The sequence below is a fragment of the Gallus gallus genome, chromosome 5 (genome assembly GCF_016699485.2).
Source record: "Gallus gallus isolate bGalGal1 chromosome 5, bGalGal1.mat.broiler.GRCg7b, whole genome shotgun sequence".
In the NCBI taxonomy this organism is placed as follows: Eukaryota; Metazoa; Chordata; class Aves; order Galliformes; family Phasianidae; genus Gallus; species Gallus gallus.
Window position 1 is genome coordinate 26,727,546 of NC_052536.1, and position 20,504 is coordinate 26,748,049.

The 20,504-nt window shown below is 36.2% G+C and overlaps 1 protein-coding gene across 11 annotated transcripts in view; it reads right to left on the bottom strand.

The window, feature by feature from the left end:
• The window catches only part of PCNX1 (pecanex homolog 1 (Drosophila)), an 86,428-nt gene that overhangs the window by 11,577 nt on the left and 54,347 nt on the right, over positions 1-20,504 (bottom strand). For all 11 annotated transcript variants that reach the window (XM_015287579.4, XM_025150850.3, XM_025150849.3 and 8 more), the window contains 18 exons: positions 17,413-17,523; positions 16,892-16,983; positions 15,973-16,082; positions 14,680-14,785; positions 13,448-13,540; positions 11,757-11,907; positions 11,028-11,169; positions 9,977-10,154; positions 9,470-9,578; positions 8,737-8,866; positions 7,988-8,046; positions 7,066-7,281; positions 6,381-6,634; positions 5,308-5,538; positions 3,906-4,006; positions 2,911-3,061; positions 2,012-2,242; positions 1,368-1,642 (listed from right to left, as the gene is read on the bottom strand). In XM_015287579.4, the coding sequence (XP_015143065.1) occupies positions 1,368-1,642; positions 2,012-2,242; positions 2,911-3,061; positions 3,906-4,006; positions 5,308-5,538; positions 6,381-6,634; positions 7,066-7,281; positions 7,988-8,046; positions 8,737-8,866; positions 9,470-9,578; positions 9,977-10,154; positions 11,028-11,169; positions 11,757-11,907; positions 13,448-13,540; positions 14,680-14,785; positions 15,973-16,082; positions 16,892-16,983; positions 17,413-17,523 (2,740 nt within the window). The remainder of the gene's footprint in view (positions 1-1,367; positions 1,643-2,011; positions 2,243-2,910; positions 3,062-3,905; positions 4,007-5,307; positions 5,539-6,380; positions 6,635-7,065; positions 7,282-7,987; positions 8,047-8,736; positions 8,867-9,469; positions 9,579-9,976; positions 10,155-11,027; positions 11,170-11,756; positions 11,908-13,447; positions 13,541-14,679; positions 14,786-15,972; positions 16,083-16,891; positions 16,984-17,412; positions 17,524-20,504) is intronic.

Below are 20,504 nucleotides of genomic sequence, written 5' to 3' on the forward strand. Positions count from 1 at the left end.
CTGAATCAATAGCTCTAAATACAAAATGCTAGAAGAACATCACATTATTTTGCAACAGTTTAGTAAATTTATGCTCCTTAACATACTAGTCATATACAGTCTCATAGAGCAAAAACTTATCTATTTAGATGAGCAATAATTTTTAATTTGGTTTCTCATTACTTTCAGTAACAATTATAATTTTAATTTTCAAGTATATGTTGCAATCATTTGAATCAAATTCTTGTGTGAATTTTGAACATTCAGATGGCAATCGACGTTCTCCAGCATATATAATCATACAAGCTTTTCACCATATTATTTGACCTGGTAAACCTCAGACAGACACACAACACAACACGGCATGTTCCTTCTTCCTTTCAATTCCTACTTTTTATTCTTTCTTTCTTTTGGTCCCACTGAAAATACAAGAAATCCTTTCTTCTTTTTTTTTTCTTTGCCCCTGGGATCCAGAACAGCTTGGATCCAAATACTGTTCTGTGTTGTATTTTCACCTGTTGCTCTACCCACACGTCAGACAAGCAGATGGTGACAGAAAACATATGCCACAGACTACAGTAAATGCAGCACATACTGAGTATGTTCTGTTTAGATGTGCTGTAGATGTCTATGTGTAAGTATGACCATGAGAAAAGCAAGAGGACTGTTCCAACTATGGGACTAGCTCCTGAAACTGGTAAGGACACGTTTCTGAATGCCATGAGAAGTTGCCATGATTGCTTTTACAGCCACAGCCATAAGGAGCCAGAAGTGAAGTAAAAGTTCTCATGGTCTACAAAACACAGCACAGCAATACTTTGTACCAGGTTACCTGAAGGTCATATGTAGGGTAGATTACACTAACATCATTAGTTGCACATTTTAGCTCTGACATACATGATAAACATTTATATATATATATATTACACTGTAACTTTGAACAATAACTAAAGTTTGAGTTGCTGTGCATAAACACACCAACATTAATATTTACACCTGCACGTTGCATGTTTACTGGACAGAAATCCTACTGAAGACAGCAAAAGTAATGGAAGTAATAACAAAAAATTAACGCAGAAGTTGCATTGCCTTTTGTTATCAGACCTGACATTAGAACTGTAACTGTAATTCTTGCACACAAACTTTATCCTCTAAGTTTTTCTAAGTTGTCACTCAGTTTGTGCTGTAATATTTACAAGCCTTCAAGCTAGCTCTTTGTGCCAGGGCACTTGCCATATTCTACAGATGTGCTTGAAATAAAAGTTAAGACTTATCTATTTGCATATAACTGAATACTATAAAATTATGCCCTGGTTAGCATGTATGAGACTAGTTAATGACATACAAGACCACAAACATACTCATGAGAACTCATTTTCTCAGCTCACCTATGCCACGTAGACACTATGAAGTTTCTGATATTCCCTAAGCTGATAGCTCCTCCAAGAATCTCCTTAAGCTGTTCATGACTATCTGAATAGGATGTAGTCAAAGGTGAGACATAGATTGGGTAACCAATTGGCTGGTCACAGGAGGAGTTGATCATGTTCCTCAGAGCTTGTTTTGCATTTTGGATACTTCCTCTTTCTGGATTGCGATTACGCAGGAAGACAAGCTCCTGTTGTTGCCCTGCCCACAGGCCACGCACACACTCCTTATTCACCTGCAAAAGATAAATGACAGAACCCAAGTAAAAAACGCTGTGTCAGCAAGTGAAACATGACTAGACTGCTTTTCCATATGTAGACTTCTACACACATGTGTGTAATTGTGTTACAGAACTACAGCCAGTCATATTCACGAAAGGGCTGACCTGATGGACACAGGCTGCAACAGTAAGAATAAAGCAAGGGTAAGAACTGAATGAGAAATAAAACATTTGAAGTCAGGAACTGATTTCCTGATCAAACACTTCTACTACAAAAGAAGCTGCCCCAGCAGTGACAGGCCAGTAACAACAAAGTATAATTTGAGTTGAAGTATGTAGTAGCATATCTTAAATATACCATTGTGGAATATACACAAAACTTACCTTAATGACCCTGAAACTGAGATAGCGTTTATTCAGCATAATAATTTTGTATTCGTTGGTACCATCATCCATCACATGACGCAGAGCAAGGAGGGAAGGAGAATTGGAAAGAACAGCACTCCGCCAAGCAGGGTCCCCTTCATGTGCTATAACTAGATTTTCTTCATGAGTTGTTATGGCTTCATAGAGAACAGAAGGATCATCGTATTCATCTGGAGAAGTGAAGTGATCCTGTTTCCAAGAACAATCAGTAAATTATGACTGATAATTCATATGTAACTATGTATAAAAAGCAAACAACTTGCTCCTCAGGGAAGGTTTGCTCCCTTTAACTTAAAAAGGAATGATTCAAAGGACCAGCCTATTATTTATTCAGCTGAATTTTACACTAGACTTGTAGAATCACAGAACAGTTTGGCTTGGAAGGGACCTTTAAGACCACAGAGTTCCAATCCCCGTCATAGGCAAGGACACATTCCACTAGACCAGGCTGCTTGAAGTCCCACCTGGCCTGGCCTTGAACATCCAGGGATGAAAGACATGACAGGATATTCACTCATTTTCAGTTGTCTGTCTCTGTCACACGCCCTCTCCCCTTTATTTTCCTTCTTTTTCTGAAGCTATGTATTCTATCTCCCTAATTTTCCTGGAAACTTGGATCTGGTATCTCAGCAGTAAGGTTTGACAATGACAGTGGACAAGACACGCTGGCTGTCCTTACATACACTCATTACCTATCTACATATTTTCCATTAGATCTCTCTTTAAGGGAAGAAAAATAATGGTCATCCAAAGCAAGCAATCAGAGCTGAGTGTCTCTCTCTCAGCACTTTACCTTTAAAAGAAAGAACATGCAGAAATAAAAAGAACCAGAGTCAGCTTTCCATCAAATTCCTCACCTGATGTAGTTTAAGTGACATTCGTATTCCAGGAACCACTACTTTCCTCAGCAATTCCATGTCAGCAAAGATCCATTCATCCCTAATTGAAGATATACGGAAGTCGCCCTTAAAAAGGGCATGCAAGCCATACAAGAAGGATTCCAGATTACTGTTGAGGAAAAAAATTGAGGAAAAAAATATAATTAATAAGGTAAGAAGATACTAAGCTGTACATAAAGGCACACCACTCTTCTCTATAAATAAGAGAGAAGATGAAAGGGAAAATACAAGTGAGCATTTGTGTAAGTAAAGTCTTGACACGAGATGTCTACATGCACTAAAGGATGAATAAACTATATAGGCAAGAGATTGTATTTACATGGACACAAGTAGACAGGAACTCTACGGAACGGCTGGTTTTATTCTGAAGATTATTAAAAGAAAAGGCTTTTTGGGGAAGTACAACACCTCAGTGGACCAATTGAGAATAAGACGTAGCCTCAGTTGTGGATGTTTTAGCACTAAATCAAGTCTTGATAGATTACTCATTCTTAGGGGCATCATTTACTTTTACTAAGCTAATGGAGTCTAGTGAAAAATCAAATGCTCTGATCACTCTTGTGATTGCATATCTCTAAGACCTTCTTGGGGAAGCTCACTGGTATACAGATGAACATTTCCATCAAACTGAAGTAAAATAGTTTTTACTTTCGGAACTCAATCAGTTTTGAGTTTTTTCTATCAGTTATCACTGGACCTTAGCCACATCAGAATGCTCACCTTTCAGCTGTTCTATAAAACAAAATGCTCAAATTCCAGTTCTCCCTCATGTGCTGTTCTTTGGTTATATTTCACTGGCTGTTATAATGAAGAAAGGTCACACAGCCTATCTGCCCAGTTTAAGAAAGGATGAAATTAACTACCATCATCTTTCCTGAAGAGGTACTCATCCAACATGTAATCTACGATCTCAGAGGGAGTTTGAGAAAGCAGAGCTTACAAGATTTTATTACCTAGACATATGATGCGAAGCTGTTCCCAAAGCTCTCCGCCCCAGAACACAAAGCCCATAACACAGTGTAACCAGCGGTGAGTCTTTACTTGAATCCAGTGGCTTGCAGTAAGAAGAAAAAAAAAAGGTAAAGGGAGTTAAAGATTTGACATTAAAAAACTGCTCTAAGGAATAAAACACCCAAATGCATACAAAGGTACACAAGCCTTGTGTGTGTACCTACCCCACCAGCTACTCTATTCAGACTTTCACTATGAATTCCTTTAAAAAAAAAAATTGTAAGTATTCTACATATTTGTAAAGATAAACATGCACATATTATATTTTAAATAAAACTAATTGTAAGCTGAATGGATACATGCACTTTCCTCATTGGTACAGTGCATCTTGTATGCAAACTGCTGTTTAGCAAGATTATGATATTACAACAAAAGCATTTTTAGTGAATAAGCTGGATTCTTGCTTAGTGGTTAGGAGTATATGATCCTGAGTCAACTGAAAACTTGCCCAGATTACAGCTTATTCAGGGGAACTCACTCTCAGCTCAAAGCCATTTGGCACTGTATAGAATACATAATGATCCACATGATAGTAGCAGCATTTAAGGGATTTTCAATATGTCCACAGTAAGTTTCACAAAATAGTCACTTAATAATAGGAAATGGTTTTCTTTGGCCGCTGTTTGTCATCTGACTACAAAACCCTTTAATTCCTTTAAGATGGGCTGCTACCTAATCTTATAGCTCCAAAAGTGAAAAACTCTGAAGCCTCCAACAGTTCATGCAGAAAGTGAATTCAAATTACATTCCTATCGTTTATTCTCAATCAATTCTTGCTCATTTTCAAACACTACATGACTACAGTACATACTACTTTTTGTGAATGGTAAAAGCATTCTCCTGCAAATACACTACTGTTCCTATTTAAAAGGTGGGAGTCTTGGCAGGGGAAAACAGTTAGATATGGGATGATCACTTTGACAAGCCAACAGTTCTAGATGTCCAAAGCAAAGTTATAGTAATGATCACTAACAAAAAGTCAGCAATCATATAAAAACCTGTCACAAGATTATATTCGGGTTGATTTGTAAACAATGACATCTAAATATGCAACATCAATTCCATAAACACACTTCTCTACACAGACAAATGGTTGACTAAATTTCAACTGATTCTTTTAAGCTGGTAATTGAAAAGGCACTAGCAGACAGGTCACATCGTACACTTCCTTACTTACAGAAATTATTTAAATTAATGCATCTAGAGTAGAACATCAAAACAACATAACATCTCAATTTTCTTATTTTCTAAAAGATCAGTATTAAAACACTAATTTGAGGTAACAAGGAAAAAATGAGACAATTCTTGAATAATGAATACCTACCCTCACATATTCATACCTACCTTTTCTCTTCGAGAGCAGCAATATTCTATCCAGTTCAAATAAATCATGCAGAAACTCTCTCTTGAGATTCCTGCTAGACGATGGTCATAATCTTCATCAATATTGGGGTTAAATGTTGGGTCTACATCAACATAATTGCGGTCTGTGCACAACCGCAGTCCTTCCTGCATTGTCTCATTAGCTAACCACTCTTCTAACTTGGGGGAAGTTGTGACATAATAGATGATCCCCTGAAATGGTAGTTAAAAAAAATCCATGAGTCAGTACTAAAATAAAAAAAATTAAAGTTTTTCAACTCACAGATTTTCTTGATAATGAACAAAAATGATACACAATAGCTCCCAGATGCAACAAATTCAACAGCACAAAAACCAATACAGATCTGTATATGTTAATATTTTCAATGATTCCTGAGAGTTTTTAAAGCATATACTTAAGAAGTAAGGGAAAGAAAAACAGATGGGGCAGGCAAACTGCAGAAGAACACATAAATGGGAATTCTTAATTGAGTGAACATGGATAGTATATTTCTAAATAATTAAAATACTAAATTTAAAGATGAGGCAGCTTAATACAGTCGTATTTGGAGACAAACTTTTTGTGTGAATGTATCTCAGAAAAATTTAAAATTCAAATTTTTCATGACAGATCACAAATGGGGAAATAGATCATATAAGGGATCTAAGGTCTACACAGAAAACTTGCACATTTAACAGGATCCTTTTTCAAGTAAAACAAAAATAAAATAAAGAGATGGCTTTGGCCCTTTCCAAGAGAGTCATACCAGTTACTATTTCATTTACAATGGCTACTACATTTTGGTAATAGCCTTTCAGTTTCTAGTCCAGTTTCAGCAAGAAACAAAATCCTCTCTCGGTCACTTTTCTGCTCTTACAACCAAACATCAAATAATTGTCAGTACAGCAAACTCTGGCCTCCTGTGATGAAGTTGTTCATAAAGCTATAATTCATATCACACCCATGAAAGCTATTGGAAGTTGAAGGCACTGAACCACTCCCAGCTATAATCCAGCCTAGCTCCCCCACAGTTTAGAGTTATGTGACTCAATACCTTCACATAGTAAGTGGTGAGAATTTTCCGGAGATCAAAGACTTGCAGCATGGATGCCGCACTGTTGTCTGTGATACTATAACCCTCCAGAACATACTTTGTCACAAGCACTTCCCAAGCCAGCCAACGCTGCCCAAATGCAGCATTAAAGGAAAGCATATGAGGAAGGTGACCAGGTTCACAGCAACAGAAACCTTCATCCTCCTCTACGCCTTCAGTGATGGCCTCTACTTCTCTTTGCTGACAATAAGTTCCTTAGGAAAGAGAAAATAATTAAAAAAAAACAACAGTTAAATGCTTCATACAATTGTTTTAACATTGACTCGCATTTAGTAGTGTGTTTAGTAATCATATTAGAGTCCAATTAATGTTCCTGTAACTCCAAGTTAACTACCTGTCAGTGAACAAGAGATTTGGATAGCTTAATTTAATCAGGGTAGGATCACATATATTCTATTTAGGTAGCATTATGAATCAGTTATCATAGCCACATTGCATTAAAAGAGAGGCTTAGCATCAGAACTGTTAAAGGTTATTTTTCCTCAGGGGTCGGAGGGCATAAAGAGGCCCTGAAGCTCAATTTTCAAAGCAAATAATTTATAGGATGGAACAGAAAATAACTGAAGTTTTCAGACCAAAAAACCGGTTTGAGGTATAGACAGTTAAGGAAGGGCAACACGCTCACCTCTGAATTCAAGTCCTCTCAGCTGGAAGGTGACTAAGCCGTTTCCTATCTCTATAAGGTGTACTAGTGCATTGAGGTAGTCAGAGGCAAGAATGAAGCAGTCCCCAGTACTGTAGTTTCCCCATCGACCCAACAACAAATCTCCACATAGGCTATGCTGAAGGGAACGGGTTAAATGTTCATAGAAGATTGAATTCAGATTGTTATCATCTGAACCTGCAGGAAGATTGCATTTTGGTTAATCATCTACATCTGCAGAAAAACTCAAGCTGGAACGTCAATTATCAATCCACATTGAGTCTTACATTTTCCTTAACAGTGTTATTTCAAGGCTATCAACCTCGTGCCTTCCGCTCCTACCCCAGCTCTTGAGACAACTCCTCCAAATAATTGCTAAGTGAAGTTCAATACTTTTGACCAATTTTTTTCCCTTTTACTCCTCCGTTTTCCAAATTATTCTTTCAGTTTAACTCCTGCATCTCTCACCAACCTATTCCATATAATAATGTGCAAAAGCAAATATGCACAGAAGTATCTCAGAAACAACTGTTGCATAATTCTCATCACCATGTCATTGAGACATCCTCAAATAACGTTCATCTTTCTGGTTACTTAAGAATAAAGAAGCAAAACAACTTAATGCTGTGATTATAGACAAAGTAAAAGTAAAGCAGAGATACACAAAGGTAGGAAGGAAACAAGAAAAGTCCATAGAAAAGTAAACAATGAAGGAGAGAGATGATGAAGGAAAAAATAACAGGAGATGACAACGGTCTGGTGGGGTTTAGAAAAAAAAAATCATAGAACAAACTGATCACAAATCCCATGAAAAACAAGCATTTGTACCTTTGCTCCTCGTGAGCATGTTAGTAAGTACGTAAGAAAAACACATTATAAAAACAAGTCAGACTAGGAAAGCTACCTGGATTTCGATCAAGCTGCGAAGCCAATCTTGTATTTGAATGATCCACACGCTTTGTGCTGAAATTAAAATGAAGTGTTCTTAATGAAATTTATTACTGTGAGAAAATCTAAGGGAAGAAACTACTACTAACAGAAATTGATAAAAATATTACAAGTGAAATATTTCTACATTTTTTTCTTTTTTTTTTTTCTTTAAGTATTTTATATCCCTCTGTACTCAGCCCTGATTAGGCCACACCTTGAGTGCTGTGTTCAGCTTTGGGTCCCTCACTACAAGAATGATACTGAGGCCCCGGACAATGTTCAGAGAGGTAATCTGACACGAATAATCTTCTAATGGCATCTTGATCATACAAGGATTTTAAGATTTTATATCGAGGTTAACTAGTTTTAGCTGTGAAATGGACAATAATGAAGAGAAGTCAAATACACTTAATGTACTCTCCCAGCAGTTTTTTTTTTTTAATGAACTCATGTTTTGAATACAATTGCACTTTATGAAGTTATAATTTGGATGCTTAAAAAACAATACCAAAATTGCATACCTCTCAGTAGAAATTACCTAAGAAGCTAATGTAAATGCTGCTACAGTAAGAACAATTGCTACGCTATTTCAGAACGATCAGTGCTCTAATCTTCTTCAGGGAAAGTAAGATAACAGCACTTCAAGGTGAATGCTCATTGAACCTTAGTTCCATGTTTAAATAAAACAAAGGACACAGTATTTAAAGGTCTTATTTCACCTACTTGTAGTCTCTTTCCCAGAATTTGACAGGTCTGGCATAAGAAGTGATAAATATTGCACTTCCCAGGAAAGGATTCAGTGGAGTAGAGAAGAATGCTGACACAGCTGCTTGGACAAATAACATTGCAGAATCTGTAGGATAACAAGATTAAGGAAAGCAAAGCAGCAAAAACATTCTTCAAGCTTCTGTAACAATACGTTAAGTATACAGCAACACCAAGTATGAAAAAAAACAATTTCTAAGAAATTTTGTGCAGCATAATGTCTTTACAGTTTCTCCAGTTGTCAAAGGGATTATTTTTGCTTTTGAAAACAGAAATAGGTAACAGTATGTTAGTGTAGAATTTTCAGATAATTACCACCAAGTCTAATGTAACACTAAATCGATACTCTACTCAATCCAGCCTACGCAAACAATACTCAAAATCTGAAATCATATGGTTAGTGACTCTTGAAAAAAGGAATGGAGTGTCAAAGAAAAGCTTATGTCATTTTTCCAGTTGTTTAATTCCTATGCTTTTTATGTTAGAATTCTGTTCCTACTTTATCTGCTGCTGTACAGCTTATAGTATTGTAGCAAGGTAGAAAGTATGTATAGTTTTGCATAAATGTTCATTGGACAAACCTGCTCATTCATGAGATGTATCTCATAATACATAATGATTATAACATAACACTCAGAATGTATAAATAAGTGCCTTCCCCCCCAAAAAACTCATCAATTACAAAGGATACGTGGCACAGCAAAGGGTTGGGCAAAAGCATGGAAAGCAGATCCCCATGTTATCTGCCAGGGAGCAATGTAGGTATATACAAATCTCAACTTATAAAAGAGTTCCCAAAGCTGTAGGAAAGACAAAAAAAAAAAATAAAATAAAAAGCATTTTTGCTGAAAGTCAACATACTTTGGAGTACAGAAAATATCCTGAGGAGTTTACCGGTCCCCCTAGAGTTCTTGCTGGTGTGCAAGAAGCCTTCCAACTTACAAAAAGAATGCAATGATGAAGTGAGTCATATTAATATGCACTACACTGTTCTACTAACAGAAACTCATGAGAGTTTTGGAAAAACTCGTATGCTGTCTCAAGCAAACATAAGTGCTTTAAGAAGAAGTCTAATCAATATGCATAAGAACTGTAAAAGTGCCAATAAGACTAATGATCTGAAGATCAGCTATCAGTTAATGGTATAGCCAGTTTTCCCTTTTGCATGACCTGAAACACACAGAGAGTTAAAAGTTACCTTGCTGAAGAGTATGGACATGAAGAAGAGATCTAGCAGCATGGTCTCAGTAAAACTTTTGTAATCAAAAGTAAAGAAGAGCACTGTGAAAATAACAGTGACGTACTGGCACGTTGGGCTACTGAATGATGAACGCAGTAACTTCAAGCCAGCTATTGTGATCATTAAAGCACCCAACCTGGAGAGAAATTCACAGAAAACAGTTACGTATCTGCTGCCTGAAAGGCTATGTTTATAGACGACCTAAACTGTTGCTCCCATGCAATGTCAGTCTCCAAATTCAGGGTTTATATTTGGATTTTGTTCATTTTTCTTGTATGGTGGTAGCACGTGAGCATTTACTTATTTTAAAAGATATTTTTATTTTTTCTTTAGATGTTACTAACCAAAGGATTAACGTTATTTATAAAACAGTATTGCTAAGTAATATTAGAGGTGTCCCTGTTTTCTGAACAGAAATCAAGCCTTAAATTCAGATTTATCAATACTGAGATGCAAAAATGCTGGAAGTACTCTAGATTAACCAGCAAGAGGATGTTATTGTATACCAATTATCATTACTTTCTGCATGACTATACTGACGGAGGTTGTACAGGGAGAAATGCAACTTAATGACAGCATTTTTTTTTTTTTTTTCTTTTTTTGCCTCAGGGATAGTAACTGATGGATCAGAAGGTTATAAAAGTAATGTTAAGTATCTGGAATTTGTGGTCTGGATAATCATATTACAGACTCTGCATATCAACAAGGAAATTCTGCTATCACACCGCTAATTAATTCTGCAATTTCCAATCTTTATAATCTATACCATGATTTGAATGATTTTTCTTTGTGTAGGTTCCTATTTTAAAACTGCAATATTCCATTTAGTTTAAAGCCAACAAGGTGACTCATTTCTACACAAGCTTTCACATGAAAAGAACTGTATTTATTCCTTGCCTTCATGTTCAGGAAATAGCATTAGCTGTATTCCTACTGATTCCACAACTCACTATTTCAATTCACACCATGATAGACATACTCAGATTACTTGATAGCCTCTTCTACTTACTCAGTATCCAGTTTCTTTGGACTAGCAATACTCTTAGCACTGCTACTAAGCTCATTGAGGACTATCAGTGGATAGATAACATTCTTCTCTATAAAAAGGAGCCAAATGTGAAGCTTCTCAAACCACATAACATGCGCAGCATCTATCAGGAGATATTAAAAAGATCAGATTGCACTGATAAGTCAAATTCAGATAACAGAATCAGGATTCTTGATCCAAGTCATTTTACGATTAAACAAAGAACAAAAGTATCCAGTTAGATATTAATAGAAAACTACTGTTGTTGTTAAATGTGAATAATACCAAAAAGAATCAAATTTATGCTAAGATGAAATCTCCAGAGTTCACCCTATCTACTTCTCTGAAGCACTTGAAAACTAGTATCTTGAAGAAACATCTACCTAAATAATTTTTAGAAAAAATTTGAATGCTTTTCATTAAGGTAATCATTAGCACAAACCTTGAAACTTAAAGCACAGTTCTCAAGATCTTAGTGGGACCGCTCTGAAATATATGATAATATAGCACATGTAACATAGTATCATAATCACTTCAAAGTGCCACACAATGGAAGTCTGAGGAAGTGAGCAACTAAAATATAACTAAACCAGGTGTCAAGAAATATTCAGCTGATAACAATAATACAGCAAGAGTTGAAGTGTGTCAATCATTACCACAAATTGGTCAGCAACTACTGCAAATTTAAAAAGTATCATTAGTGATACTTACTTCGGACTTCAAACTGATAGTATTCCTTGGTTTTCAGCAGCGGGTGAGAAAAGCAATGCCAAGGAAGTTGCTTTCGGAGTTGAGGCAGAACGTAATGGGTCACAAAGCCTACCGTACCCACCAATGCATAGAGAACATAACTTAAAATAGGCTAAAGAAGAAAAGAATTGAACAAATTAAGATTTGTGTTTTACTAAAAAAAATAGAAGAACTAAAAAAAATCATACATTATAACACAGTGCTTTCCTCAAACACCTAGACAGTTGCTCACATAGTGGTAATCTGGGAACATACTTCATGAGTAACTGTAGTGCCAACCTAAAGATCAAACAGGAAATGCCCATGAACAAGAACTTTATTTCTAAGAATTTTTCACTCAGCTTAGAACCATTTTGAAGTAAAAACAATACAACAATCTTCCTTCACAGTCCATTACCTCTTATCCATCTGCATTTCGTTAGATAAATAATAAAGTCACTACCCTCTAAAGACAAAATCCATTTTACATTTTCATCTGTTGGATAAAGGAGGTATAAGCATACAAAAAAAATAAATCATTCTTCTTTCATTCTCAAGGAGGTGAATAAGAAACCTTCAACTAAGACCAAACACCCTTATGAAACTCAGGAAACATCATCATATTTATATAGTCTGAAGACTAAATTTCACAGTAACATCTCCTATACTCTTTAAATTAGTTGATATACTGAAGTAAAACTGGAATTACTTTGTCTTGTTATAACTCTCAAAGCCTAAGTCTATTGCACTACACAATGGTAAAGACCATATAGCCAAGTTTCTCAAACGTGGAAGAACGTAAAATTCAGGAGGAGTGCTGATGTCCAAACATACAATAGAAGAGAGATTTCCCTTAGTAAAACCTTGTACATCTGCCTACACAGAACATTGAAAATATCTGAAAACCTGAAGCTACATACATGTACGTTATTTAAAATTAGTTTCTAACTTTAACTGTGGGCAGCAGTGGGAGTGTGAAATGCTTTTAAAATATGTACAAGAAACTTTCACTTATCTGAAATAAGGCTGTTTATAAGCTAACTGATAAACTCATTTGAAGAATATTAAAATCAGTCAGTAACTGCAACTCTTCAGACAAATGCCTTTACTTAAATGAATTCAAGTACAGGATGTTGTGCTGTGGAAGTAACATCAAGTAGGATGCACGTATACACTTTCAAGATACCCAAAGCAAAGTATTACCTAGCATGACAAGTCAAAAAAACACCTTAAAACTCAGATGTCCTTTGAAATCCTGAAAGCAAGTATTTCTGGAAAGGGGTACACCCTTGCCCTGCAGTTTATTGCCACACTAGCACGCAGTTGCTGAGTCAGTGTTCAGTCTCTCAAACTTTAATAATCAAACCTTCTATATTTTTCTTTACACTAGCTTAATTGAGACAGATTAGGGGAGGGCAGTTCGTGTCAGAGGCTAAAGCAAACTAAGAAAAAACCATCAACAAACAAAAGCCAACAAACCTAACCACTTAAGGAAAAAGAATTTGACACAAAGCTGAAACGTGAAAATGTTCAGTCATGCCCTTGTCACACTATATACTTCAGGATAATCTAAACCTACTCATTCTGGAAATGCCATGGCTCTGTTAAGTGTTATAGATCATTAGAATATTTGTATACAGAAAACAAGTCATACACTTGAAGGAACACCTTACCTGTAGAACTGTAAATACTGTACTGACGTGAATTGCAAAATAGAGTACACCAATGACTATACACACAATCAGGTCAGACTGCAATCGTTCACTCTGGGGAGTCAAAACAGAACAATTTTAGCAAACAGCAATTTTGGCTGTCCTCTTCAGAATCTTAATGTGCACCAGCAGTAATAGTGAAACTGACTAAAAGAATCTCCAATGATGCCAGTGTTAATAGTTTCCATTGAAGTTATCAGAAATTTCACAAGGGCACTGGTTAACTTATTTGAACAGGAAAGATAGCTACTCAAAGTGGGACAGGAAAAATTAATATACTCAATATACTCTCTCATTCTGGACCACTAGGGGTTACAAGGATCTCATGTATAGCAGTGAAAAAAGCTGAAAGGGCTAACCAAATCTTCCATTTGTGACCTATGAATTGCTATGATCTGTGAAAAGAGCAATTATGAGCTCTGAAGACAGCTGCCTAGACAAAGCTAACTATCTGACAGAACAACTCTCTCTCCTTTCTCCTCCTCTAGAGAAGACTAAAAGGATGGCTTTGGAAAGACCCTTATGAATGAGGTTGAATTTTCTGTTATCTCTAAAAAAAATGCAATAGAAGTTACACGTTGGGAATGGACAAAACACAACAAAATGATTAGCATCAGGCTAGTCACAAGAGGGCGATATAGGTTCAGGGTCATTAGAAGTCATAGTCCTCCAAGTTTAAACTTGCTCCCATGGTAAACACACACAGAAACCATTACAGGATTAACTACTGTAAAGCCAGAAAAATACTTATGCAGAGCAACTATTGCTTCAAGGTCTTAACTTTTTGGGATACAGGTGTTTTTTTTTTTCTGCAATACAAGAAATTCTACTTAAAAACAATGAAAGTCATCCTCAGCTCTCCCACTCTCCCAGCAACTGAACACATTGAGTTAGAGATCCCATACAGTCTTTCCATCCTACCACTGTGGCTTAAGACTGTTGCTCTGCTCTGTTTGCAGTTTCCACATGCTGAATTGTGTCATGCTTGTGTCTGCTGTACTAGGAGAAATCTGTTGATACTGTTAATTCTCTAGAACCAAGACCTACACAAGGAGGTTGTCTTCTGTCTAAGTTAAAATTTGCCAAGTCTTTTATTTACTGCTTCAGACCAATGCTATACTGGTCATCATAAGATAGCAACATAAAGTGTTTAGACTGAATGAAAAAAAAAGTGATTAAAAATGCCTACTTACCACAGAATTTCTAAGCTTTTCAGGTAGAGGGTCTTTCACTTCAGACAGAGGATCCTCAGGGTTTTTGTCTTCAGAATTAGGAAAAAATTTTGATTGCACTAAAGAGCTTGAAGAAAGACAAAAAGAACCCATTGAGAAGCATGCACTACTCTGCTTTTAGAAGAGTAACAAAGTCAGAAAATCTATTTACTACAAGTTTATTCCAAAAAAAGCAATCTTAGTATATTAGGGCTTCCACATTGAAAAGCTTATTTATAACAAGATCTCAATTTTATCATAGCACCAGTTCTCCAGCTACACACCAGTGATCACCACTAAAGAGAGAACTTAAACTGCTGTTTGAATAAATCCAGCTGCTTATTTATCTAGGGACTGGGAAACAAATAACTAGACAAATGAAATATTCATAAACTGTGATCAAACTACTCATGAAACTAAACTTTAGCATGTAACAAAACAAAAACTCTACATGCTCCAAAGTTCAGATGCAGCCTGAAAACATCAGTGAGAGAACAAAGAATTCCATGACTTAAATCCAACTGATAAATTCTCAGAAGACCCTGCATGAACACTCAGGTAACAATCTCCGATCTCTCCATCTACAGAAAAGGCTCTGATTACATGACTCGGACTACTGCTCAAATTCATCCAGCATTATAGCTTCATTTAAATCTAAGTTCAAGCTCTGCCTAACCACATATGTGCCAACTGAGCCTCTATTGGATATTCTGTGAGAGCCGTGTTTCTCCTACTGGAAGCATTTTGTTTTACACACAGCTACTAACTGATAAGTTCTCCCATTATCAGATCAATATACTCCAACTAAAAAGAACAAGACTGTTTCCCCATCCTGGATGGGTACACTAACAGACTATTACTGGTTTGTATCCAGGATCAAATTCAAATTAGTTCTTTGACCATACATTCAAGGGAAAAATGCAGTAACGAATTAAATGAGAAAAGTACAGTCCAAGAAAAATCCACAAGTGGGCTTCAGCTTAAATTAATACTTTCAGCACCTCTTTAATCATTACAAATTGTTGTTACACAAATGCACCAGCTGGAAGCTGGCACACGACTGGTAATTAGAAAGCACCTGAATCAGACTTTGGTTGTAAAGAAAGGCTGCTCTTCAAAGGAGAAGGAAGGTGCAAAGTTTGAAAATTTCACTTCAATTACTGAACCAATATCATACTATTTTTGATAATGCTGATGTCAGTTTAATATTTTCTATCTAAAATCCCTTCGAGAATTGCATCTTCCTTGAGAAAGGATTAAAAAAGAGTCACTTACAAAAGCACAGAAGGGTCACTACTTTGTCTGCTGAGATGATATGACATTGCCACTAACAAACCACAAAATATGGAGAAGAGAACTGGAATATGCTGCCCATCCCAAGAATCCTGGAGAAAAAAGAAATGTAAATAAGGAGGAAGCAAAGTATTTAACACTTATCTGCCACATACGAACTCCACATATCATAATACAATAATGGAAATACATAAATAAATCACTCTCCAATTCCACAAATAAGAAACTGGAATTCCAGTAGAAAAATATTGTTCAATATTTAAGTACAGGTTAGAAGTTCTAACAGTGTATACTCCTTAGGCCTATACCATCTTAATCATTTAATACTCATGAGTTTTCGTAACACTCAAAAATTTCATACATTCCTCGGGAGCACATCCTTAGAATTGCATTTTTAGTCACTTATTCTGAAAGCTCCTCATGTTATTTCTCAATGCTTTTAAAAATAAGAGTCTGACTTAAGATGAAAGCAGTGCTTAGTGACCCTTCCCTAGAACTTGTTTAACTTGAACAGAAAAGTTCACAAAGGCTAATGAGACAAATGGACATATCTGCAGAAAGCTAACCATGTTCTGTGGGTGATGGGAATATTTTCTCTAGCAGCTTTTTACTATCTGCAGAATGAAAAAGAACCAGGTAATGCTGAATTTGAAGAAGCACATTCTACATGTTTTAGCCAAATAATAACCTGGTAGCACATAAACAAATCACTCACGTTTTAAAAGCCAAAGTCTGCTTTGTTCCTACTTTCCATCTGTTTAATTGATACAAAAGCTAAGCAGATATAAAACCCTACCAAATCAGACTAATATTTCTAATTCATTTTCTGCATATTTGAGGTTAAAGGAAAAAGAACAAAACCCAAAACATGAACATATGCTGTGTGTGCAATTTGGCTTACCTTCAGGGCACCATAGCACAGTCCATACAACAACGCTACTGCCACAATACTACAGATGAAACTGTAAAGTGCTGCAAGCAGGCTTGTGGTAGCTGAATATCATAGGGGAAGAAAAGATATTATGTAATCAGGTTAGAATATTAAACACTTCAGGCTGTTTAAAGAAGTCAGTTCAGCTCCCCTCTGATATTAAAAATCCAACCCACAAAAACGTACCCATTTTTCCTTAGAAAAAGATAGCAATTATTTTTATGGCTTTATTTACATCTTCATTAATTCAACAGCATTACTATGTGAAAGGCTAACGTTGCAACAGAAACAAGCAGTGGAAGTACACTTTTCAACGGACTAATTAGGACAGTAATTCTATTTCTCAGTAATTGATCAGAAGAACTCTAACCTTTTAAAAATGCAGTTAGTATTCCATATGTACAGGTCACGAATATAGATAGTGTAATCACTGAATTCTTTAACTAGCCTAATCTAATACTTTTGTCACTGTTGTGGACAGACACACTCACCATTGCCACCAAAGACATGAATATCCAGCTGTTCACAGAGATACATCACAAATGTGTTCACCTGAGGCAGGAGACCAATGAAGAATACTATGGGGAAGCATAGTGTAAACACTACAGGGGGAAAAAAAACATGTTGAAAAAGTGATGAATATATAAAAAAATACTGCATGTTAATGTACTTTTCAGTTTGCGCTCTAGGGTACTACACGCTACGTTTCTCATAGAAGTGACTGAATATAGAGGTTACATTGACCAATATTCAGAGGTTGCTTTCTGGGGTTGTTGTTGTTGTTGTTGTTTGTTTTAATTCAGTTTTTATCATTACAGAAACTTACAGAGGCCAATCCAGACTTTAAGTTTAAAAAATATCAGACAGATTTTTTTTTTTATACAGATTATGAGATTTGTACTTTTTCATTCATTGTACAAAAAGCTTCTATAAGCCTAGCTGCCCGTTTTTAATTACATGAGTAAGTTAACAACAGCCACACCGATTTAAGAGATGCCAACCATTTCATCCCAAGGTTGCCTGTCACTAACAATGCCTGACAATTCTACTCCTTTACGCATTCCATTTAAATAAAATAAAGAATAAATAAAATTGATGTTGTCTTGATGCCTATTTTCACTTTAAAATATGTAATTTAGCAACTTGACATGAACCATTACAATCTCTGCAAATTACAGGATTTATAAAATAAAGATAAATAAATGGCATAATTTCAGTACTTAGAATGGTCACAGTCCCATCCTGGGCATATTGCTTACTTTCCACCTTAAGGAAAAAAATATGTATAAACTATCATCCTCCACACAACTGTCACGTTTAGATCCGCTTCTCATGTGATAAGCCTTCAGTTCTGAAGTATCAAACCATGAAAATCAACTTTGCAGACAAAATCTGACAGGCCTTTCTACAGTCTTAGAGACCTGTAGCTTCAGTGACCACAGACTTGGAAGTATCTTGCTCAGAACCTCAAGTCTCAATTCTAAGTTTCTAATGTTATATCCACTGAATGGTTGTATAATAAAGGCCATCACTCCTACTTGATGAAGTCAAATAACTAAAGCTGTTTAAAAACATTTCGGTTCAAGACTTGGGAAAAACAGGTTCTGCTCCTTTTTACTGATACAAGTTAGGAAATACATGCCTATGGACCACCTACTCAGGACCTGAAGAAAATATTTCAGAATTCTCAAATCATTGCTCAAGCAAGTCTACACAGGGGGCAAACAACACAGAGTTATCGCAGTGGGTGGTTAGAATGTTTCTTCATCAAGGCCTGTAAGATTAACTATCTTAGATCAGTTATACACAAAATTAGAAAATAAATCGGAGAAAATACAATTTATAAAGAACAGTCTAGCAAAAATTCAACATTTCTGATGGCTTTTGAGGTCCTCAACAGAACTACTCTGTAATGGGCACCATTTAGGAGAACACAAAACACCTGCTGTTGGAGCAGATTTAGACTAATTGATGAAGTCTGATTTGTGGAATAGGTGAAAATTTCTACCAGACCTCACCTGTCTGCTGTTAAGGACACACCAATGGTATTATCTAAACACAAAGTCTGACTTTCACCTGAGCTGTTCTAACTGCTGTTCCTGGGAATGGGAAAAAAAACAGCTGAGTATTTTCCTTTGTGCTAACAACGTATTTGCTACCAGCCAGCTTCCCCTGTGAAACAAAGATTTCTGAAACAGCATTTCAGCAACAACGCGATGCCCAAAGGCAGAGCAGGAAGGGGTTCTAGGCAGGGCTTGGGATTATGAAAGTTTTATATGTAAATTTACAAAAAAAAAAAAAAAAAGAGCCACATTCAGAAGACTTGAAATAGTCTGGTAGGTGAAGATCCCAGTACATCTCCCTAAAACTGGAAAAGACTAAGCACTTTTTAAAAGTAGGTCACTCTTCAGAATGTCCACACCATCCATATATAAGGTTTTATATTTAGGTATGGGGATATGGATACACACTACGGAAATGACTCAAAGTGATGAGAAAAGATCTCTGAGGTCAACAGAGAATAAACAAAGGGAAAATGAGGCCAGTTTTAAGAAAGAACAAGAAAAGAAAAAAAATCTGCTGGATTTAGTAGATACAAAACAAAGTATACCAGTACACGATTAGCTCCACAAAAGCCATAGAAAAGCAGCTTTGAAATGGTGTGGACAACACTGCTCGTAAATAAGAAGCTTAGATCTTCTCCCTCTGGGCACTCAAATATAGTTTTACTAGCATAAAGTAAAACTGCATGAGGCATAAAAATCAGAATGTTCTTAAAAAAAGAAATAAAGTGATAAATAATACTTCTCAGAGCGCCCAAGTCTGTAACTCTTATTAATCAATGAGAAGTTTAAAAAAAAAAATCAAAACCAAGACTAATATTTTATTTTTCTTGGAAAAAAAGGTTGTCCTAAAGCAGAAGCAAGCAGTCATAACACTTATTTACTGTATTGCTTCACACAAAGATGCTTTGATATAATTGAAGGGCTGCAATGAAAAAGCAGGTGCGTTCAAAATTACACATTAAGAAAGATTTAATCTGCTTATAATGTATTTAATAATTGTCACCATACTGTCCTACTCAACTGCTAAATGAAAACTATCTGCTTTAAGAGAGCCCCAGCTCATTTGTGACAAGGTCCTCTGCAAGAGAATGGGGTATGCAAGTCCAAATCATAACATGTGCCCCATCCTCCCTGGAGGCTTTCAAGACCACACTGGATGGGGCCTTGGGCAGGCTGATCTAGTGGGTGGCAACCCTGTCCATGGCAGAGGAGTTGGGAATGGATAATCTTTAAGGTCTCTTTCAACCCAAGCCACTCTACAGTTCTGTGATTTAAATACTGAGCAGGTAGGTCCCAGCGCAGGGTAGCATATCGACATTCAAGAGCAAAGAAGGCCAAGTTCAGGGCTGACAATGGAAAAAACAGATTAGAAAGATTTGTATAGCTATTTAATTAAGACACCATTTTACCTGGCAGCTCTGCAGTTTGTGACAGCAAAGCTATAGAAAGGAACAATTTTCCTATAAACACCAGTAAGCTGAAGTTCCTCTTTCCAAAGAAAACTAAATGAACTGCAG